The following is a 24,565-nucleotide window of genomic DNA, read 5'->3' as shown; positions in this document are numbered from 1 at the left end:
ACCCTTCCAAATGTACTCCCTGATTTCCCTCTGGTCATAGGTAAGCCAATATACAGTACATGGTTTGCTTACTTATAGTAGGACATACTTTTTAGTTGTCTTTTTCCAGTTCAATTAGCATACTGTAGACTACAGTGCAACATCAAACAGATGGGAGTATAGAGAAGTGGAGAACACAGAATGAATTGAAATAGGCATCCTACTGCAATCCCCAATATCAGGTTGAGTACAGTAGCGTAGACGAGGGGCTCGCTTCTAGACCCAGATACACATCTTCTAATGCTTTTATTCTTCAACAAATATTAAACAGCAAAAAAGGATAATGTAGTCAAGAGCATCATTGATCTGCTGGTGATGAGTGGAGTCATGGGACCTCCATGGTGACCAGTTTGTCATTAGTGACAGTGGGGAGAGTATCGCTGTCAGTTAGATCCTGTAAATACTATAAAGAGTGGAAAAGATTGTGCTGTGTCATTTACATTATGTATGTTATTGAAAATAAATATTTAAAATAAGAGAAATTCAAAAAAGATGACAAACATGAAAACCAATTTAAATGACCAGTTTTATTTGAGTGTGTTACGTCAACCACTAAGGTGACATTTTGGGTTCTTGCTAACATTCACCCCACAGACACCCCTTTAGGCACATATGTTACATCATCATTAGGGGACACATGTAATGTGTCACCGTTGAGATCTAACACCCACCCAATTGCTGGCCAATGTGTTGATAGAGCAGAGAAGTAGAGCTGAACCAATTAAAAACAGCTTTCAGAGAGCCTGCTTTTATACAGAAACCTATCGCATCTTGCCAATATAGCCCATGGCTTTGAGCTCCAGACATGCTCCATCTCTTACCTGTACCAGTTTGTTTTGTTTTTCTGTCCTGTAAAAGCTTAGTTGAAGCCCTATCTTCCCTGATAGATACAGTACACCAACCAACCCCCAAAGATTCCCTATTCCTGTATAGCAGCTCAAACATCCAGTTAACAGTTCATCAAAACTTTGGACTTCAATACATAAACAAACTAGATTCTTCACTGTATAACTAGAGCATCAGTATGTGACAAATACAAAGTTATCTTTAAAAAATGAGGACTTGTACAAATCTAAAAGTAAAAAAATTAATAAATACACTTTGCCTTGTCATGGGTTTGGTCTTATGAATAAAATATATGCTTGATGTTCAAATGAGTCTGTCTCTTTCTTGTGCTTGTGTCACCTGCTACTGGGTCACAATAAGTTTCATGAATCTGTTCATTTATAGGGGAAAATCCTAACTTCAGATCTGCCACTGGAATTCAAATGTCAACATTAATGCATGATTTAGGTCCAAGCTACAATCATGTATCTCAGACCAACAACCTGATTAGACTAGCTAGGCTATATGAAATTGTCATCTGTAAAATACATTTCCCTAGATTTGTACAATTTGTTTACATGAAGGTCTGTCTAGTTCATAGACATGTTTGAACTTAACTACCACTCCTCTCTTCTGGGTGTGAGACGTTACACTATTTTATAGTGAAAGAGAATGTATTAATATAATCCTGTATTTAAAAATAACACACGCAGTCTTTTGTAAAAACTAGCCCGGTTTCCCGATAGAGATGGAACTTAGGCTTACGAGTGTTTTAACAATGCATCTTTCCTACAACGGCTGAAGATAAAACACCACACAGTTTAAGTGCGTCATTGAGGCATAGTGCTTTTGGGAAACCGGGCGCAGTCTTTGGGTGGTGTTGTCACTGGGATGCAGGGTCCACATGAGGGTGCCCGCATCCATTGAATTAGAATTGGTAGATCAATGGCCATGCTGGATGTACCATTTCTAATGTTTGAAAAGGTGCTGCTTCCCACAGTCTCTGATATGGCTTAAAGAACCGTCTTTCCACACTTTCAGAGGTTAGGTTTGGGGATAACTCATCCACAGTAATAGAGGTACTAGAACTAGTCTTAAGGTATAGTACAAGCCGTACTGTAGGTTTGAGGGTGCATCAGCCACACTGGCAGCAGGAAGGTTTGGGGGTGCAGTGCGGGGTGCAGCAGGGCTCAAGATCAGGGTCGCTACCTTTCCCGATCTGGCTCTCCCCAAACACCATGGAGGCTTCAAACTGTTCCTTGACCACGCCTATCCTCTGCAGCAGGGCCTGCAGGTCGGGGCGTCCCAGCGGAGACAAGGGATAGTTCTCACTAGGGTCAGACTCTAAGTCAAACAGCAGGGGAGGATCATGGGGCTTCAGGAAGGAGATTATGTGACAGTCCTGGTCTGGGGTGGTCTCACTGTGGCCTGCACCTGGGGGACAGACAACGAGGGAAAGGTGGTTCAGATAGAAATGTTAGATTTAGGCCAGGTTCCATTTCAGCCTCTGGCTGGCCCCTTTGCCAGTGTTTAGAAATGCATCTTGTTGTTTTAAGGCTAATTACAAAAGAGCACAGCAATCACATCATGAACAAAAAACAGGATCTTTGGAGTACCCTATTCTGCAGTATGACATTGTGCGTGACTCTCTCTCTCACACACACACACACACACACACACACACACACACTTACCGCGTGTGTAGAAGTGAGCCTTGTATTTGCCCAGCCTGAGAGCGAACAGACCGTACTTCTCACTGGGGTCTGTAGGGTAGAACATCATGGCCTCTCTCTTACTCTACAACACAGGAAGTTAAATAGGTATGAATAACAATGTCCAAGTATTTAAGTCAAGAACACAATGTAATGTATCCATCTTCAACCCAAATTACGTTTAACTACACTCAGAGTGAAGTGAATGTCTCCCATACCGGTCCGTGGTTGACCAAGATGTCCGTCATGTCCACTCCGTCCAGCTGCACCATTGGTAGTTTGGCCCCCGCCAGCCCTGCGATGGTGGGCATGATGTCCAGGGTGCTGGCCAGCTCATGGGTGACCCCTAGAAAATGTATTATTTTATTTTATTTTTTTTTCACCTTTATTTAACCAGGTAGGCTAGTTGAGAACAGGTTCTCATTTGCAACTGCGACCTGGCCAAGATAAAGCATAGCAGTGTGAACAGACAACACAGAGTTAAACAATTAACAAGTCAATAACACAGAGAAAAAGGGGAGTCTATATACAATGTGTGCAAAAGGCATGAGGAGGTAGGTGAATAATTACAATATTGCAGATTAACACTGGAGTGATAAATGATCAGATGATCATGTACAGGTAGAGATATTGGTGTGCAAAAGAGCAGAAAAGTAAATAAATAAAAACTGTGGGGATGAGGTAGGTGAAAATGGGTGTGCTATTTACCAATAGATTATGTACAGCTGCAGCGATCGGTTAGCTGCTCAGCTAGCTGATGTTTGAAGTTGGTGAGGGAGATAAAAGTCTCCAACTTCAGCGATTTTTGCAATTCGTTCCAGTCACAGGCAGCAGAGTACTGGAACGAAAGGCGGCCGAATGAGGTGTTGGCTTTAGGGATGATCAGTGAGATACACCTGCTGGAGCGCGTGCTACGGATGGGTGTTGCCATCGTGACCAGTGAGCTGAGATAAGTTATAGTTCAAAAATATAGTTCAAATTAGATGTACAGTGTCTTCGGAAAGTATTGTTAAGACCCCTTGACTTTCCCACATTGTTACGTTACAGCCTTATTCTAAAATTGATTTTAAAAACTTTTCCTCAGCAATCTACACACAATAAGGACAATAATGATTTTGAAAACAGATTTCAGACCCTTTGCTAAGAGACATGAAATTGAGTTCAGGTTCATCCTGTTTCCATTTATCATCTTTGAGATGTTTCTCCAACTTGATTGGAGTCTACCTGTGGTAAATTCAATTGATTGGACATAATTTGGAAAGGCCCACAGTTGACAGTGCATGTCAGAGCAAAAACCAAGCCATGAGGTTGAAGGAATTGTCCGTAGAGCTCCGAGACAGGATTGTGTCAAGGCACAGATTGAGAGGATCTGCAGAGAAGGGAGAAACTCCCCAAATACAGGTGAGCCAAGCTTGTAGCGTCATACCCAAGAAGACTCGAGGATGTAATCACTGCCAAAGGTGCTTCAACAAAGTACTGAATAAAGGGTCTGATACTTATATAAATGTCATTTTATGCAAAGATTTCTAAAAACCTATTTTTGCTTTGTCATTATGGGGTATTGTGTGTACATTGAGGGGAAAAAAATGATTTCATATATTTTTTTAGAAGGCTGTAACATAACAAAATGTGGAAAAAGTCAAGGGGTCTGAATACTTTCTGAATGCACTGTAGTTCCGAATCTAGATGAAATGGAGGGGGCTAAATGTGACCATGCCAACTAACTCCTGCTCTGTGAATACCCCCATACACATGTAAGCAGTATGATAAGCCTGGCAATTGTTTTTATTGAAATTAAACAAGGGATCTTCAAGGCTACAACATTCAGCCAATATGGGTGGGTGAGTGTGATGATACATGTATTTTGTAGTTGAGGACTATATATCTCTCCAGACAGACCTGCTGTGATGGTCCCAGGCCAGTAGGCGATGGCAGGTTCTCTCATGCCCCCTTCATAGGTGGTGCCCTTACCACACTTCAGAGGACCAGCATTACCCCCCCGAGACATACGCATCAACTCAGGCCTGGGTGGGGAGAGAGGGGGATTGGAGAGATTCACCGAAGATTGAAATGTGAAAGGCTCTTTAGCCCTTTCATATTTGTTGTAAAACCAGTAGTAAACACAAGCACACATACGGTAGGCAACTAAACCATTACATAATATCCGTACACGCTGCTAGTAAACTACACTGACACACCATCACAGTTCCTACCCATTATCAGCAGTGAACAGTATGAGAGTGTTGTTGAGGACTCCAGTATGTTCCAGAGCTGAGAGCAGATTCCCTACTGTAGAATCAAATTCCAGCAGAGCGTCACCAAACGGACCCCTTCGAGACCGCCCTGCCGTTGCCGGGCCTGCATACTGGGGGTAGTGGGTGTGCTGGAGGACAGAAAGGGAGGAAGAGACTGTTCACCTGGAAGGTTGTTGGAGGAGCACCCACTTCCTTTGAACTTGAAATGATTGTTAGCTTCTCACATCAGAGGAAGAAGAGATGACTACATGAGAGGGTAGTAGAGGAAGAAGAGATGATTACATGGGAGGGGTAGTAGAGGAAGAAGAGATGATTACATGGGAGGGGTAGTAGAGGAAGAAGAGATGATTACATGGGAGGGGTAGTAGAGGAAGAAGAGATGATTACATGAGAGGGGTAGTAGAGGAAGAAGAGATGATTACATGGGAGGGGTAGTAGAGGAAGAAGAGATGATTACATGGGGGGGTAGTAGAGGAAGAAGAGATGATTACATGGGAGGGGTGGTAGAGGAAGAAGAGATGATTACATGGGAGGGGTAGTAGAGGAAGAAGAGATGATTACATGGGAGGGGTAGTAGAGGAAGAAGAGATGATTACATGGGAGGGGTAGTAGAGGAAGAAGAGATGATTACATGGGAGGGGTAGTAGAGGAAGAAGAGATGATTACATGGGGGGGTAGTAGAGGAAGAAGAGATGATTACATGGGGGGTAGTAGAGGAAGAAGAGATGATTACATGGGAGGGGTGGTAGAGGAAGAAGAGATGATTACATGGGAGGGGTAGTAGAGGAAGAAGAAATGATTACATGGGAGGGGTAGTAGAGGAAGAAGAGATGATTACATGAGAGGGGTAGTAGAGGAAGAGATGATTACATGGGAGGTGTAGTAGAGGAAGAGATGATTACATGGGAGGGGTAGTAGAGGAAGAAGAGATGATTACATGGGAGGGGTAGTAGAGGAAGAAGAGATGACTACATTATGGGAGGGGTAGTTTACATGGGAGGGGTAGTAGAGGAAGAAGAGATGATTACATGGGAGGGGTAGTAGAGGAAGAAGAGATGACTACATGAGAGGGGTAGTAGAGGAAGAAGAGATGATTACATGGGAGGGGTAGTAGAGGAAGAAAAGATGATTACATGGGAGGGGTAGTAGAGGAAGAAGAGATGACTACATGAGAGGGGTAGTAGAGGAAGAAGAGATGATTACATGGGAGGGGTAGTAGGAAGAAGAGATGACTACATGAGAGGGGTAGTAGAGGAAGAAGAGATGATTACATGGGAGGGGTAGTAGAGGAAGAAAAGATGATTACATGGGAGGGGTAGTAGAGGAAGAAGGGTTGTTTCTTCCTGGTAGACTGGGTGATGAAGTCTGTGGCAAAGTCACTGTAAGCCCTCTCCAGATCCAGGAAGTCCACAGGCTGCTGCTTTATGACATCATTGTGCATTAGTGGGATGGTTACCACGCCGACGTCACAGTTTCCGAAGCATTTAACATCTGGAGGGAAACATGTCAGATTCTGACAGGGTCCCTGGGAAAGAAAGTGACAAGGAGAGTTAAGAGAGATACAAACAAAAGGGGGAGGCAGAGAGGGAGAAGAGGATAAGAGCAAGATTGAGAAAGAGAGCAAACTAATGAAAAAGTGTCAATGTCATTTCTCTCCCTTAGCTGTGGCAATGAATACAGAGACACTGACAATATACAGTGCTTGAGGAAAGCATTCAGACCCCTTGACTTTTACAGCCTTATCCTAAAATGTATGAATTAATTTAAAAAATGTAAAATCCTCAATCTATAATCAATCCTCAGGTTGTTTTAAAATATATAATTGATAATATATCAACCGCAAATGTCTTTCACAGTAAGAGAGGGGAAAACGATGGCTGTCCAAATTCTGTTACGCTAGCAAAACTCATGTGACCACTTGACACAATTTTATTTTTCAAAATAAAAGCCTGAAACTATGCCTGAAGACTGTTGACACCTTGAGGAAGCAATAGGAAAAGGAATCTGGTTCATATCCCTTTAAATCCAGCAAAGGGAGGCTATGGAACATGGTTTTCAAAATAGAGGCCACTTCCTGTTTTGATATCCCTCAGGGTAACGCCTGCAATATCAGTTCTGTTATACTCACATACAATATTTTGACAGTTTGAAACTTTAGAGTTTTCTATCCAATAATAATAATATGCATATATTAGCAACTGAGACTGAGGAGCTGGCCGTTTACAATGGGCACCTTTTCATCCAAGCTACTCGATACTGCTCTTGCAGCCATATGAAGTTAATGCAACCGCTGTCAGATTTGTTTTTAACATTACGGAAAAAGCAAACCATGCAATAATCTGAGAAAGGCGCTCAGACGACATACACAGCCCAAGAATATAGCCGCCATGTTGGAGTCAACATAAGTCAGAAATAGCATTATAAATATTCACTTACCTTTGATGATTGTCAGAATGCACTCCCAGGAATCCCAGTTCCACAATAAATGCTTGATTTGTTCCATCATTTATGTCCAAATTCCTCCTTTTGTTAGAGAGTTTAATAAACAAATCGAAACTTACGAGGCGCGGGCAAGTCTAGCGGAAATGTCGGACGAAAATTCCCAAAAGTTATATTACTGGTCGTAGAAACAAATCAACTGATGTATAGAATCAATCTTTAGGATGTTTTTATCATAAATGTTCAATAATGTCCCAACCGGAGAATTAATTTGTCTGTAGAAAAGCAATGGAACGAGAGGTAACTTTCTCATGACGGCATGTCACGAGACCGAGGCTTGCTGTCAGACCTCTGACTCATTCCCCTCTCATTTAGCCCCCCTTCACAGTAGAAGCCTGAAACAATGTTCTAAAGACTGTTGACATCTAGTGGAAGCCTTAGGAAGTGCAAGATGACCCATATCCCACTGTATATTCAATAGGGGCAGAGTTTAAAACCTCCAAACCTCAGATTTCCCACTTCCTGGTTGGATTTTTTCTCAGATTTTTGTTATACTCATAGACATCATTCAAACAGTTTTAGAAACTTCAGTGTTTTCTATCCAATACTACTAGTAATATGCATATATTAGCATCTAGGACTGAGTTGGAGGCAGTTTACTCTGGGCACGCTTTTCATCCAAACGTGAAAATGCTGCACCCTATACATAAGAAGTTAACAGCTTCTACCGCCAAGTCATAAGACTCCTGAACAGCGAATCAAAGGGCTACCCAGACCCCTCTTTTACACTGCTGCTACTCTCTGTTTATTATCTATGCAAAGTAACTTTAACTCTACCTACATGTACATATTACCTCAACTAACCGGTAACCCCTGTACATAGCAAATTTTACTGCTGCTGTTGAATTATTTGTTACTTTTATTTACTATTTTTTAATTAACAATTATTTTTCTTAAAACTGCATTGTTGGTTAAGGGCCTGTAAGTAGGCATTTCACTGTAAGGTCTACACATGTATTCGGCGCAAGTGACAAATAAGATTTGATCTCTGCAGCACTCCACCAATCAGGTGTTTATGATAGTGTGGCCAGACGGAAGACACTCCGCAGTAAAAGGCATATGACAGCTCGCTTGGAGTTTGCCAAAAGGCACCTAAAGACTCTCATACCATGAGAAATAAGATTCTCTGGTCTGATGAAACCATGATTGAACTCTTTGGCCTAATTGCCAAGGGTCACATCTGGAGGAAACCTGGCACCATCCCTACGGTGAAACATGGTGGTTGCAGCATCATGCTGTGGGGATGTTTTTCAGTGGCAGGGACTGGGAGACCAGTCAGAATCGAGGGAAAGATGAACAGAGCAAATTACAGAGAGATCCTTGATGAAAACCAACTCCAGAGCACTCAGGACCTCAGACAGGACAACGACCCTAAGCACACAGCCAGGACAACACAGGAGTGGCTTCGGAACAAGTCTCCAAATGTCCTTTAGTTGCCCAGCCAGAGCCTGGACTTGAACCTGATCAAATCTCTGGAGAGACCTGAAAATAGCTTTGAAGCAACGCTCCCCATACAACCTGACAGAGCTTGAGAAGAATTGGAGAGACTCCCCAAATACAGGGGTACCAAGTGTCATGAACGTCCCGTGAGAATCATAAAGGGTCAGATCAGCTTGGCAATGGCTGATAACCAGACCGTCACCCAAACGCAAAGGGGGGGAGGAGGGAACTGTGGGGTTTTGACACCTCCACACCCGGTCGTAAATTTAAGCAGGAGAGAACGATCTACCCTTGAGTATCAACCAAAGGAATGTCTTTGTCGTGATAGACTTTTGCCGGCCCAAAACTCTAACGTCCAAAATGTGAATAATGGAACAATATTTCTAACGTAACGTTGTGGGAAATGGTCAGTGGGGAGATGTAGAAAACTGATGTTAAATTGTTTTTCATTGTGTAATGTTATTAAAAACTGTATGGACCACATACTATAACTTGGAAAGTATAGCCCCTTTATCTGTAATGTTTTCATCCAATATGAAATGTTTTATTTCTGTTAAGATAGGAATGTGTTAATGTTTTTGCACATTAAGTAGCCACACCCTGAGTGAGGTCAGCGAGCTTGTCAGACGGACGGAGCCGTCCCCTTTGATGAGAGTGCATAAAAAGCATTGCCAACAAAATCAACAGAGTAGGAAACATGAGACAAGAGCTACAATGTTTTAAATGGTTGCAACTCTAAACTTCAACACAAGGTGAAGGAATAAACTCACCTTCCTTTAGACCAGAGAGACGAAGAGCTGCAGCTCATGTACATCGTGGTCCAAATCCTGAATACCAACACGAGGAAGAAGCTCACCTCAGACAATCACTGGTACAGCTGATTAGCTGTCTTAAGTCAGATAGAGAAAATTGAATCTAAGTGAGACTATCCTACTACGCTCATCACCAATGGGAACTGCCGACATGGCTGGTTATCTTTCAGAGTGAACAGTAGAAGACTGGAAATGGGAGACTCCTTTCGGACAATCAGAGCCATACAGCTGGAATGCCAACAACCTTCCAAAGAAGGGCTGTTCCGACAGAAATAAAACTCACGAAAATACATTAATGATTTCTTATTCCAAACGGGCGGCAATTCGTGCACAAATATGATTAACTGTGAAATAATTCTGAAATGTCTCGACAATAAGTGTGCTTTTTTTCCCCTCTATCTCGCTCTTCCACCATCTCCATCTATGTTGTAACAAACAAGCTGTCATATTTTGTCAGTCCACTAGGGACCATTGTCTCATGTAAAGGGTGTATGTGTATTCTGTGTTATTATTTAATTGGCTAGTAAATCATTTGTGTAGTACTGAATAATGAGCAAGGATGGGGTTTTTGCAGATCCAAGAAGGTTGCGACTGGTCAGAATTTTTAAAATTTAAATTGTACCTTTATTTAACTAAGTCAGTTAAGAACAAATTCTTATTTACAATGACGCCCTATGATGATTTTATAAGCAATGCAGGCGTAGAAGTATGGTGGCTAGGAAAAACTCCCTAGAAAGGCCAGAACCTAGGAAGAAACCTAGAGAGGAACCAGGCTATGAGGAGTGGCCAGTCCTCTTCTGGTTGTGCCGGGTGGAAATTATAACAGAACTTGGCCAAGATGTTCAAACGTTCATATATGACCAGCAGAATCAAATAATAATAATCACAGTAGTTGTCGAGGGTGCAATACAGATATGCATCTGTTGGTCACAGATATCTGGTGTGACCACCATTTGCCTCATGCAGCGTGACAAATCTCCTTCGCATAGAGTTGATCAGGCTGTTGATTGTGACCTATGGAATGTGGAGGTGGGGTTATGGTATAAGCTACGGACAACGAACACAATTGCATTTGATAGGTTGCTATTTGAATTTGCCCAGCGACAGCCCCGAAACCTGAAGGTCTATATGGAGGAGTGGGCCAAAATCCCTGCTGCAGTGTGTGCAAACCTGGTCAAGAACTACAGGAAACATATGATCTCTGTAATTGCAAACAAAGGTTTCTGTACCAAATATTAAGTTCTGCTTTTCTGATGTATCAAATACTTGTCATGCAATAAAATGCAAATTAATTACTTAAAAATCATACAATGTGATTTTCTGGATTTTTGTTTTAGATTCCGTCTCTCACAGTTGAAGTGTACCTATGATAAAATGACAGACATCTACATGCTTTGTAAGTAGGAAAACCTGCAAAATCGGCAGTGTATCAAATACTTGTTCTCCCCACTGTATGTGGAATTGTGTTGTCTGACAAAACTGCCCATTTTAGAGTTGCATTTTATTGTTCCCAGCACAAGGTGCATCTGTCTAATGATCATGTTATTTAATTAGCTTCTTGATATGCAACACCTGTCAGGTGGATGGATTCTCTTCGCAAAAGAAAAATGCACAGGGATGTAAACAAATTTGTGCACAAGAGAGAAATAATCTTTTTGTTAGTTTGGAACATTTCTGAGATTTTTCAGATCATGAAACATGGGACCAACACTTTCCATGTTATATTTATATTTTTGTTCAGTGTAGTAACTACCATTTACCCAATAAATTAACAACTACCAGTGAACACACTGACCATGTCATGGGAGTAGGGGACCCCCAGGTAGTGGTCAAAGCCCTGTTGGGTGGGCAGGTACATCCCGTTCTCCCCCACGCCCAGGTGCCATTTCCCCATGGCTGCCGTGGCGTAGCCCAGGGGCTTTAGCATCTCCGCTATGGTGGTCTCGTTCAGCGGTAGACCCCCACGGGAACCAGGGTAGAACACCCCCGGGTACACCCCTGACCGGGTCTGGTAGCGCCCTGTCAGCAAAGACGCCCTGATGGGGAAAGACAACCATCATTTAATTTATTTAAAACATTGATACAAGTGGTTGATGAACACAAAATAGATGTTGTGCTATGGATAGGATAGGTCTACATCGAAATGTTTCTTACAGAAGAAATATGGAAAGCATATGCATAACCATGGTAGCAATTAAAAGGGAACAGTTTTGAGATTATGGAAAAATTATTAGACTAAAAACTGAGGACAACTGTTCGCATGATACAAGACTGAATCCAAACATTACACTGTTGATTTTATGTGCATTTTACATTTACTGTACTTTTCACTGCATTTGTTGATAACGAAATCTGAAAATACTCTTCATACATTCTGTATATGTAATATTCTTGGAAAACTTGGGACAAAACAAAACAATGACAAGGGGTTTGAGTGAAAGGTCTAACTGGTGTTTTCAAGTTGCCAAACACACCTCTCCAAAGTGTGCACAGTTCATAAGTAATTTCAGTGCACTTTTATGACAAAGAAGATTCTAACAAGAACAGTGCTCTTAAGAGCCCTCCTAGCTGTGCTGTTGAGGAACTAGAGCAAGCACACCTGTAGTGTGTTTGTTTGGAACACAGCCCCGCATCCACACCTTCACACAATTACAGTAGCACTCCAAAAACGGTCCATTATAAATCGCAATCTGGGTCAGGTGGGCATATTATAATTTTTTGAATATGATCTTAGCGTTATGCTTTTACAAGGCAATTCAGAGAAGCAGATTGTAATTTTGGTGCGTATAGAATGGAGTCATGAGTGTATTTAGATGAGTGGTCTGCGGCAATACAAAAAAACATAGGCTAATTCTGTTCAGGACAACCCAGGGTATAAAGCCATGCCATCTTGTAACTGTACATCAAACATAGGGATCATAAATGTTGACATGAGTTTTATGATATGGATATCTGAAAAGCACATTTGGACTAACGGGTGTTTGGCTTGCTTGTATGGCATAAAAGCGGTATTTATAATAGTCTCATCTTTTAAAATACATTTTAGGGGCCTCCCGAGTGGCTCAGCGGTCTAAGTCACTGCATCACTACAGACCCGGGTTTGATCACGGGCTGTATCACCATCGGACGGTACACAATTGGCCCAGCGTCGTCTGGGTTAGGTGAGGATTTGGCTGGGGGATCAAACCCGGATTTGGCCACTCATCGAGCTCTAGCAACTCATGGTGGGCCGGGTGCCTGCAGGCTGACATCGGCCGTCAGGTGAACGGTGTTTCCTCCGACACATTGGTGTTCGGCTGGCTTCCGGGTTAAGCAGGTAGGTGTTAAGAAGTGCAGTTTCGGAGAACGCATGACTCGACCTTCTCCTCCCGAGCCTGTTGGGGAGTTGCAGCAATGAGACCAGATCAAAATTGGGGAGACATTTTACAAAAAATGTATAATACATTTAGTCCTCATAAATTACAGCATTTCCCAAAAGATGGGGAGTGTCGTTGCACAGCTATTCTCAGGTCTCTCCAGAGATGTTCGATCGGGTTCAAGTCTGTGCTCTGGCTGGGTCACTCAAGGACATTCAGAGACTTTTCCCCGAAGCCACTCCTGCGTTGTCTTGGCTGTGTGCTTAGGGTCGTTGTCCTGTTGCAAGATGAACCTTTGCACAAGTCAAAGGTCCTGAGTGCTCGAGAGCAGGTTTTCATCAAGGATCTCTCTGTACTTTGCGCCGTCAATCTTTCCCTTGATCCTCTAGTAAACCAGTCCCTGCCGCTGAAAAACACAGCAAGCTGCTGCAACCATCATGCTACACCATAAGGATGGTGACAGGTTTCCTCCTGCGTGACACTTGGCATTCAGGCCAAAGAGTTCAATCTTGGTTTCATTAAACCAGAGAATATTTTTTCTCATGGTCTAAGAGTCATTTAGGTGCCTTTCGGCAAACTCCAAGAAGACTGTCATTTGCCTTTTACTGAGGAGTGGCTTCCCTGGCCACTCTACCATAAAGGCCTGATTGGTGGAGTGCTGCAGAGATGGTTGTCCTTCTGGAAGGTACTCCAATCTCCACAGAGGAACTCTCGAACTCACCTCCCTGACCAAGGCCCTTTTCCCCCCGATTGCTTAGTTTGGCTGGGCAGCTAGCTCAAGGAAGAGTCTTGATGGTTTTTGGTACCCTTCCCCCAGATCTGTACTTCGACACAATCCTGTCTTGGAGCTCTACAGACAATTACTTCGACCTCATTCCTTGGTTTTCGCTCTGACATGCACTGTCAATATAGACTAGAGGTCGACCGATAATGATATTTCAACGCCGATACCAGTTATTGGAGGACCAAAATAAGCCGCTACGATTAATTGGTGGATTTTTATACATACATACATACATACATATACATATACATATATATATATATACATATACATATACATATATATATATATATATATATATATATATATATATATATATTTATTTGTAATAATGACAACTACAACAATACTGAATGAACAATGAACACTTTTATTTTAACTTATTATAATACATCAATAAAATCAATTGAGTCTCAAATAAATAATGAAACATGTTAAATTTGGTTTAAATAATGCAAAAACACAGTGTTGGAAAAGAGAGTAAAAGTGCAATATGTGCCATGTAAAAAAAGCTAGCGTTTAAGTTCCTTGCTCAGAACATGAGAACTTGTGAAAACTAGGGGTTCCTTTTAACATGAGTCTTCAATATTCCCAGGTAAGTTTTAAGTTGTAGTTATTATAGGGCTATTTCTCTCTATACCATTTGTATTTCATATACCTTTGACTATTACATGTTCTAATTGGTACTTTAGTATTGCCAACCTAATTTCGGGAGTTGATAGGCTTGAAGTCATAAACAATGCAAATGCACGAAAGTGCTGTTTGAATGAATGCTTACGAGCCTGCTGCTGCCTACCACTGCTCAGTCAGACTGCACTATAAAATCATAGACTTAATTATAATATAATTACGAGCCTTAGGTCATTAATATGGTCGAATCCGGAAACTCTCATTTAGAAAACAAAACTTTTCTTTCAGTCAATTCCGGAACCATTCCGTACTTTATCTAACTGGTGGCATCCATAAGTCTAAATATTGCTGTTACATTGCACAACCTTCAATGTTATGTCACAATTATGTAAAATTCTGGCAAATTAGTTCGCAACGAGCCAGGCGGCCCAAACTGTTGCATAATAGTGATTAAGTTAAGATTGATTGTTTTTTATAAGATTAGTTTATTGCTAGCTAGCACCTTACCTTGGCTCCTTGCTGAACTCGCATAACAGGTGGTCAAGCCTGCCACGCAGTCTCCTCGTGGAGTGCAATGTAATCGGCCATAATCGGTGTCCAAAAATGCCGATTACCTTTGTCATTATGGGGTATTGTGTGTAGATTCATGAGAAAAAATACATATTTAATCAATTTTAGAATTAGGCTGTAACATAACAAAAATGTGGAAAAGGGAAGGGGTCTGAATACTTTCCGAATGCAATGAATTGGGGGTTAACTGCCTGTTCAGGGGCAGAACGACAGATTTGTACCTTGTCAGCTCGGGGGTTTGAACTCGCAACCTTCCGGTTACTAGTCCAACGCTCTAACCACTAGGCTACGCTCTCATTGAATGAGAGAATAATTTTACAAAGACAAGTATTTGGTTGTAACTAATGTTGCAGGGTGACCAATCCTCTTCCCAGAGAGTCCAGGAGAGCTACTTGATATGCAGGAGTTTGCTCCAGCTGTGCTCAAACACCTCACATCGTGAAAAAATGTGTGTTTGAGCAGGGTTGGCTAAAAAGCCTGCAAACAAGGAAAAACTTGTTCCAAGGATCAGGCAAAGCTCATTTTCCAGTTTATAAGAGTTTTATTCAAGCCAGGAAGTTCCCTCTCAGGATAAAGCTAAATCTTTATTTACACTTCATCTACACAAAGAGCTGTTTACCCCACAAAGATGGTACGCTTACAAAAGAGATAAGGGGTAATTGGCTCCATTCCCTTAGAAGAATAGTCAAAACAAGAACAGGTTCTAACCAGTTCTCACAGACTGTCTCTCTAAGATCAATGTGCAGAGGAACAAGGTATTTGAGATAGATAAGTACATGAAGGCAGAATAATGTGACTAGGCATACGGAGAGATAATAATAAAAGTAAAATAAAGAACAATGTAGCAGCAACCAATGAGGAGTGTAAAAGGGTGTGCGTATGAGGGTGCATGTATGTGTGTTTCTGTTGTGTAGGTATGCGTGTGTGTGTGTTGTGTGCCTTTGGAAAGCTTTTGGAAAGTATTGACTTTTTCCAAATGTAGTGTAGTGTATGAGAATGTGTGAGGGTTTTGTGTGTGAGTGACAGTGTAGTGTGTGAGTGAATATATGGTGTGCATTTAAGTCTCGTGTGTGTGCGTAGGGTCAGTGCAAGATAGAGTCACAGTACAGATAGTTTGGGTACCATTAATTTACTATTTAGCATTCTGGCTATTTAGCAGTCTTATGGCTTGGGGGTAGAAGCTGTCTCAGGTAGAGGTCGACCGATTATGATTTTTCAACGTCGATACCGATTATTTGAGGACCCAAAAAAAGCTGATACCGATTAATGGGCCGATTTTTTTTTATGTATTTGTAATAATGACAATTACAACAATACTGAAAGAACACTTATTTTAACTTATTATAATACATCAATACAATCAATTTAGCCTCAAATAAATAATGAACCATGTTCAATTTGGTTTAAATAATGCAAAAACAAAGTTGGAGAAGAAAGTAAAAGTGCAATATGTGCCATGTAAGAAAGCTAAAGTTTAAGTTCCTTGCTCAGAACATGAGAACATATGAAAGCTGGTGGTTCCTTTCAACATGAGTCTTCAATATTCACAGGTAAGAAGTTTTAGGTTGTAGTTATTAAAGGAATTATAGGACTATTTCTCTCTATACCGTTTGTATTTCATATAATTTGACTATTGGATGTTCTTATAGCCACTTTAGTATTGCCAGTGTAACAGTATAGCTTCCGTACCTCTCCTCGCTCCATCCTGGGCTCGAACCAGGAACACATTGACAACAGACACCCTCGAAGCAGCGTTACCCATGCAGAGCAAGGGGAACAACTACTCCAAGTCTCAGAGCGAGTGACGTTTGAAAAGCTATTAGCGCGCACCCCGCTAACTAGCTAGCCATTTCACATCGGTTAGACCAGCCTAATCTCGGGAGTTGATAGGCTTGAAGTCATGAACAGTGCAATGCTTGAAGCATTGCGAAGAGCTGCTGGCAAAACGCACAAAAGTGCTATTTGAAAGAATGCTTACGAGCCTGCTGGTGCCTACCATCGCTCAGTCAGACTGCTCTATCAAATCATGGACTTAATTAAAACATAATAGCACACAGAAATACGAGCCTTAGGTCATTAATATGGTCGAATCCGGAAACTATCATCTCAAAAACAAAACATTTATTATTTTAGTGAAATACAGAACCGTTACGTATTTTATCTAATGGGTGCCATCCATAAGTCTAAATATTGCTGTTATATTGCACAACCTTCAATGTTATGTCATAATTCGCTTCATACTCGTCGCCAAACCCACTGGCTCCATGTCATCTACAAGACCCTGCTAGGTAAAGTCCCCCCTCATCTCAGCTCGCTGGTCACCATAGCATCCCCCACTTGTAGCACACGCTGCAGCAGGTATATCTCTCTAGTCAACCCCAAAACCAATTCTTTCTTTGGCCGCCTCTCCTTCCAGTTCTCTGCTGCCAATGACTGGAACGAACTACAAAAATCTCTGAAACTGGAAACACTTATCTCCCTCACTAGCTTTAAGCAGCAACTGTCAGAGCAGCTCACAGATTACTGCAACTGTACATAGTCCACCTATAATTTAGCCCAAACAACTACCTCTTTCCCTACTGTATTTATTTATTTTATTATTTATTTATTTTGCTCCTTTGCACCCCATTATTTTTTTTTCTACTTTGCACATTCTTCCATTGCAAATCTACCATTCCAGTGTTTTACTTGCTATTTTGTATTTACTTGCCACCATGGCCTTTTTTTGCCTTTACCTCCCTTCTCACCTCATTTGCTCACATCGTATATAGACTTGTTTATACTGTATGTTTGTTTTACTCCATGTGTAACTCTGTGTCGTTGTATGTGTCGAACTGCTTTGCTTTATCTTGGCCAGGTCGCAATTGTAAATGAGAACTTGTTCTCAACTTGCCTACCTGGTTAAATAAAGGTGAAAAAATAAAAAAAATAAAAAAAACATTAAGTAAAATTCTGGCAAATTAGCATCGATCATTTGTAACGCAGGACACGCTAGATAAACTAGTAAAATCATCAATCACGTGTAGTTAACTAGTGATTATTATTGATTGATTGATTGTTTTTATAAGATAAGTTTAATGTTAGCTAGCAACTTACCTTGGCTTCTTACTGCATTCGTGTAACAGGCAGGCTCCTCGTGGAGTGCACTGTAAGGCAGGAGGTTAGAGCGTTGGACTAGTTAACTGTAAGGTTGCAAGATTGAATCCCCGAGCTGACAAGGTAAAAATCTGTCATTCTTCCCCTGAACAAGGCAGTTCCCTGACCATTCCTAGGCCGTCATTGAAAATAAGAATGTGTTCTTAACTGACTTGCCTAAAACATAAATATATATTTTTTTAAATAAATAAATAAAATTGGCCAAATCGGTGTTGAAAAATACCGATTTCCGATTTTTATGAAAAGATGAAATCAGCCCTAGTTAATCGGCCATTCCAATTAATCGGTCAACCTCTAGTCTCGGGGCCTGTTGGCTCGAGAGCTGATGTTCCGGTACCATTTGCCGGATGGTAGCAGAGTGAACAGTCTATGGCTTGGATGGCTGGATTCTTTCCCTTGACACCACCTGATAGAGGTCATGGATGGCAGGGTGTCGGCCCCAGTGATGTACTGGGCTGTCTGCACCACTATTTGTAGCGCTGGCATTCAAGGGTAGTGCAATTGCCATACCAAGCTGTGATGCAGCCAGTCTCAATGGTTCAGCTGTATAACCTTTTGAGGATCCGAGGGACCATGCCAAGTCTTTTTAGCCTAATTATTATGTGTATATAATTTCAAACTTTACAAATGATTTTCTTACTACTTGTTGGGTGATAAATGCATATTGCACTGTTGAGGATAGCTTGAAAGTAAGCATTTCACTGTACCTTTCACACCCTGTATCCCAGCAAAACTCAACTGGCGGACTGTGGTCCGGGTGCAGACCCAGAGAAGGGTCAATCCGGGCAACATCGCATTTTGTTATATAAAAAAGTAAATACATAAGTTTTTTAGACAGTTTAAAAAAAATATATACTTTAACTAACAAACTCTCTTTCTCACGCGCTCTCTCTCGAAGCAACGCCTACCTCTACTAGTGCTCCGTCTAATCCAATCATGTGGTTATATGCAAATACAAAAGGTCACATCCTACCCAATCACATTAATCCAAATATCCTCTGTGGAACCCTGGGACAAGCAGTCAGAAAGAAACAAAGATTTGACCGCAGTTCAACTGTAAATATCACAGATAGGAGCTTAGTTACCAGAAATTAGTTAATATGGCTTGACGAGTGGATGGAACAGTATGTGTTCATTCTCCCCGCAACTAGCACAAAATCAATGTGCCTGATATGCAGCGAGTCCGTGAAAAGTGCCCATGTTAAGCGCCATTATAACACCAGGCATAGTCAATTCGATTAGACATAGACCCTGAACATGGAGGTGAGAACAATCAAGATGAAACAACTCAAATCCCAATATGAGAGTTCCACCAATATGACAGTTCCATCCTTGTCAATTCCCTGATAGCCCAACAACGTGCAATGGAGTGTTCACTGAGGATAGCCTGGGTTTTTGGGAAAACAATAAAAACATTTTCAGACACTGAGATGGTAAAATAATGCATGTGTGAAAAAAGATGAGCTCAGGGAAAAGATCAAACAGATCCCACATCAATGAGGACAACTGAAATATTAGCTGACGATGTACCTTCACAAATTGATGAGGCCATTGAGAATGCACCATGCATTTCATTAGCTGTGGATGAATCAACAGATAATACTGATAATGCCCAGCTTCGGGTGTTTGTCAGATTTTATAACGAAACTAAGAAAGAATTCTTGAGGAGCTGTTGGGCTTAACACATCTAGAAGCACCAACATGGTGAGAGGATATCCATGAGGCCATCAAAGGGATGCTGACAAGAAGGGGAATAGATCTGAAGTCAGGGGTCTCCATCAGCACAGATGGAGCTCCAGCCATGATAGGAAGAGGGAGGTGACTGGTGCACATTTGAAGGAGGACAACCCTGACCTGACATCATATCATATCACTGCATCATCCATCAATCTGTCCTGTGTACCAGTCTGAGAAAAGAGTATTCTGAGGTCATGACAACAATGATGAAACTGATCAACTTTTTGAGAACAACTTCATCCCTACAACACCGCCATTCTGACAGAGACCAATGCCAGTTGATGACTTACTACTGTTGAACGCTTTTGAGCCATTCAGGAATAAATCAAAGCTTTCTTATCAGAGCAAAAGTGTGATATGGCAACTAAATTTCCTGAGTTTTTGGAAGATGAGAAGATGGAAACAGTGGCATTTTTGACAGACATTACATCACACCTTAATGTTAAGCTGCAGGGACGGGAGAAAACTGTGTGTGATATGATAACAGCAGTATGAGCTTTCCAAAATAAATTTGAGCTTTTCAAGAATGATTTCATCCAGAAATTGATGGATAACTTTAAGGCTCACTTTGATGACTTTGCTGTTGGAAGAGAACTGCTGCTGCTAATCCAGAAACCCTTCTTGGTCACAAAGAAGCTAAGAAAATATCTTCAGATGGGTAGGTGTTGCATCACTGCAAATGGGGTTGACTAAACTGCAAGAAGATGTGGCTTTGAAGGAGCAGGCTGCTGATTGTGACCCTGTCACTTTCTGGGGAAAGATGGTGCATGCAATTGATGTCCCTGTTCTCAATAAACTTGCACTATACATCCTGACCAGAAAGTATAATTTATCTCATTAATGCAGGGCAATGCCCAGAGTGACATATATACGTGATTATAAACTTGGTGGTTTAAGCCCTGAATGCTGATTGGCTGACAGCCATGCTATATCAGACCGTATACCATGGGTATGACCAAACATGTATTATTTCCTAGAGGTCGACCGATTAATCGGCATGGTTTCAAGTTTTCATAACAATCGGTAATCTGCATTTTTGGATGCCGATTATGGCCGATTACATTGCACTCCACGAGGAGACTGGTGGCAGGCTGACCACCTGTTACGCGAGTGCAGCAATGAGCCAAGTTAGGTTGCTAGCTAGCATTAAACGTATCTTACAAAAAACAACCAATCTTAACATAATCACTAGTTAACTACACATGGTTGATGATATTACTAGTTTATCTAGCTCGTCCTGCGTTGCATATAATCAATGCGGTGCCTGTTAATTTATCATCAAATCACAGCCTACTTCGCCAAACGGTTGACAATTTAACAAGCGCATTAGCAAAAAAAGCACTGTCGTTGCACCAATGTGGAACTAACCATAAACATCAATGCCTTTCTTAATAAAATCAATACACAAGTACATTTTTTTAAAACTGCGTATTTAGTTAATATTGCCTGCTAATATTCTTTTAAAACTAGTTAGGGATAGGCAGGATGCAAATGTCTCAACTGGTCAATTGCCAGGGAAAATGCAGAGCGCCGGATTCAAATAAAATACTATAAAATTCATTAAATTTGTTCGATTAATTCCGTCCATATATATCCAAAATGTCCATTTATAAAGCGTTTTTGATGCAGAAAAAAGCAGCTTACAAAAAAACGCAACGCCACTAAAAAATATTTCAAAAGTTGCCTATAAACTTTACCAAAATACTTCAAACTACTTTTGTAATACAACTTTAGTTTTTTTAAACGTTAATAATTGATCAAATTGTAGACGGGGCAATCTGTGTTCAATACAGGAATGAAAACAAACCAGTGCCACTTATCACATCTTGCGCAACTCTCAACAGTGTACCCAGTTCCTGGTTGGCCTACTTCTTCATTGCAAAGGAATAACCTCAACCAAATTCCAAAGACTGGTGACATCCAGTGGAAGCGGTAGGAACCGAAAACAGGTTCCTAAGAAATACCCCTTGGCAATGACAAGACAGTGAACAGAGAGAGGCAAAAAATAGATATATTCTGAACAGTTAGTCCTCTGGGTTTTGCCTGCTACATAAGTTCTGTTATACTCACATACATGATTCAAACAGTTTTAGAAACTTCAGTATTTTCTATCCAAATCTATGAATAATATGCATATCTTATATTCTTGGCATGAGTAGCAGGAAGTTTAAATTGGGCACGTTATTTATCCAAAAGTGAAAATTCTGCCCCTTAGCCCCAAGAGGTTCTAGGGAAATTGTGTCACATCTCTTACGATCTGCGCAAGCAGAGTCAGGGTATATGCATGCGAACTGTGTGAAGACCATTTCTTCCTAAAAAATACTAATTAATTTGCCAGAATTTTACATAATTATGACATAAAATAGAAGGTTGTGCAATTTAACAGCAATATTTAGACTTAGGGTTGCCGCCCGTTCGATAAAATACAAAACGGTTCCGTATTTCACTGAAATAATAAAAGTTTTGTTTTTGAAATTATAGTTTCTGGATTTGACCATATTAATGACCTAAGGCTCGTATTTCTGTGTGTTTATTATATTATTATCAAGTCTATGATTTGATATTTGATAGAGCAGTCTGACTGAGCGGTGGTAGGCAGCACTTTCCTGCGTTTGCCAGCAGCTCTTCGCTGTGCTTCAAGCATTGCGCTGTTTATGACTTCAAGCCTATCAACACCCAAGATTAGGCTGGCAATACTATTGTGCCTATAAGAACATCCAATAGTCAAAGGTATATGAAATACAAATGGTATAGAGAGAAATAGTCCTATAATAACTACAACCTAAACTTCTTAACTGGGAATATTGAAGACTCATGTTAAAAGGAACTACCAGCTTTCATATGTTCTCATGTTCTGAGCAAGGAACTTAAACGTTAGCTTTTTTTTTTACATGGCACATATTACACTTTTACTCTCCTTTCCAACACCGTTTCATTATTTATTTGAGACCAAATTGATTTTATTGATGTATTCTATTAAGTTAAAATAAGTGTTCATTCAATGCTGTTGCAATTGTCATCATTACAAATATATAAATAAATAGTCTGCTTTTTTTGGTCCTCCAATAATCGTTATGGTGTTGAAAAATCATAAAACAGTCGACCTCTAACTTTTACACCTTTAATTACAGATTATACTGGCAATAAGGCACCTCAGAGGTGTGTGGTATATGGCCAATATACCACGGCTAAGGGCTGTATCCGGGCAATCCGCATTGTGTCTCGCAGAAGTGCTTTATTGCTTAATTATTGCATGGCCCATAGTGAAGTTCCGAGCATTCAGATGATTATTTAGGTTAAACTATTTTGTTCTCCAGAAAACATGCACTTGATTTCATTGTATTTTATTCAAGGCCAATGTACAATGGTTCACAGTGAACCTTTTGCAATAGATAAATATGCAACCACTTTTCATCTTGCGCAAAGTTGATGAAATATTGCACATACAACTTCTTTCGAATGTATTTCATTCACATTTAAGTGTAATTTTATGTACATTTTATATAACAACATGTTTCCTAAGTCGTAGACAACTACGTTTGTTACTACGCTGTATCACAGCGCAGATAAAGTACGATATCGATCCGGACTTTTGAAATGTGGAAATGTGTCACTGGACCTTCTCAAATAGTAGGTGAGTATCCCTGCTGTATCCAGTGCACGTGACCAATATTTAGATTTTTTTTTTCATTGCCCACCTCACTCACCCCTAAACTGTAGAGTTGTTCCCACAGCCTCCTGATTTTGATAAGGATATTAGCTATTGTTACTGCAATATGTTGCTAGTTAGTTACTACCTGGAGGGGCTGCAGACGGGACTGGTGCAGTAGAAGTCGGTGAATCTCAGTCCGTTGGCCGCCAATCGGTCCAGGTTGGGGGTGAGCGAGGTTGGATGGCCGTAGCATCCTAGGTCGCCGAACCCCAGGTCGTCCGCGAACAGGAGGATGAAATTCGAGGGAGGGGAGCCCGAGCAGCTCGTAACAAGCAGGTACAGTAAGGTGGTGAGAGATAGAAAATGGCCCATTCTGACTGACTGTTGCAACAAGCAGAAGTTAGTCATGAAAAGGAAAAGTGCTTAACGTTAGCTATCTAACGTTTAAAGCTACTTCGCTTTAAAAAAGTGTTCAAGGTCGAGGTCTAACGATTTAAATAAATTGCTCTACGTGTTCTCTTATTCTCCAATGTTATGTAATATTCCCTGTATCGTTAAGATAATAGAAGCGAGAGTTTGCTACACTACACAACTGACGCAACATAAAAAAAGTCATGTGATTACCGAGACACAGTTGGCGCATTTGAATGTCGTCAGGAGTGTTTTGGAAATGAAAAAGTCCGTGGTCTACCACAAGGGGTCTCTATATCACTATGTTTTGCTTGGCCATGGCAGGATTCCCCATCATCCCATCCTACTCTCTAAATTTGCTTTGAAGATTCTTACCTTGACTCATTAAACTCCTGTCAACTGGTCTATGTGACACCTACTGCCTGCCTTGTCTTGGTCATGCTCACGGATTGATGGGTGGCCAACCCTCTACCAGAAGAGTTACTGGTTAGAAAACCTAAAAACAGGCTTTTGTTCCAGGCCTAGGCCTGGCCTACTCTATCACACCCAAATCAGCTGACTATTAGAATCAGATGTGTTTAGAGCAGGATGGAGCAAACTCATATCGTTCTCTAGGATAATAGTTGGCCACTTGCCGGCTTTTCTTCTTCGATGGGTTTTAAACGGCGGTTGGCATCCAATGTTAAT

General features: G+C 41.0%; 1 protein-coding gene across 1 annotated transcript; it reads right to left on the bottom strand.

Moving 5' to 3' along the window:
- Positions 1 to 205: 205 nt before the first annotated feature.
- Positions 206 to 24,107, bottom strand: arsa (arylsulfatase A). Its single transcript, XM_046349708.1, has 8 exons — positions 23,613 to 24,107; positions 11,378 to 11,618; positions 6,138 to 6,356; positions 4,790 to 4,959; positions 4,476 to 4,600; positions 2,795 to 2,922; positions 2,559 to 2,661; positions 206 to 2,298 (listed from the first exon to the last, which is right to left on the bottom strand). Exons 1-8 carry the CDS (start codon positions 23,873 to 23,875, stop codon positions 2,000 to 2,002), a joined length of 1,548 nt encoding a protein of 515 aa, XP_046205664.1. The 5' UTR covers positions 23,876 to 24,107; the 3' UTR covers positions 206 to 1,999.
- Between the last annotated feature and the right edge of the window lie 458 nt (positions 24,108 to 24,565).

This window comes from Oncorhynchus gorbuscha, linkage group LG01 (assembly GCF_021184085.1).
Source record: "Oncorhynchus gorbuscha isolate QuinsamMale2020 ecotype Even-year linkage group LG01, OgorEven_v1.0, whole genome shotgun sequence".
Taxonomy (NCBI): domain Eukaryota; kingdom Metazoa; phylum Chordata; class Actinopteri; order Salmoniformes; family Salmonidae; genus Oncorhynchus; species Oncorhynchus gorbuscha.
This window is presented reverse-complemented; position numbering and strand designations above follow the sequence as displayed.

What these genes read in the sequence shown, in the direction of transcription:
- arsa (XM_046349708.1), bottom strand. Translation starts at nt 23,875, where the DNA reads ATGACTAACTTCTGCTTGTTGCAACAGTCAGTCAGAATGGGCCATTTT. An exon ending in CCCGTCTGCAGCCCCTCCAG is followed by an intron (nt 11,619 to 23,612) that starts GTAGTAACTAAC and finishes TTTCCCCATCAG; the next exon opens with GGCGTCTTTGCTGACAGGGC. An exon ending in TCTTGGTCAACCACGGACCG is followed by an intron (nt 2,662 to 2,794) that starts GTATGGGAGACA and finishes CCTGTGTTGTAG; the next exon opens with AGTAAGAGAGAGGCCATGAT.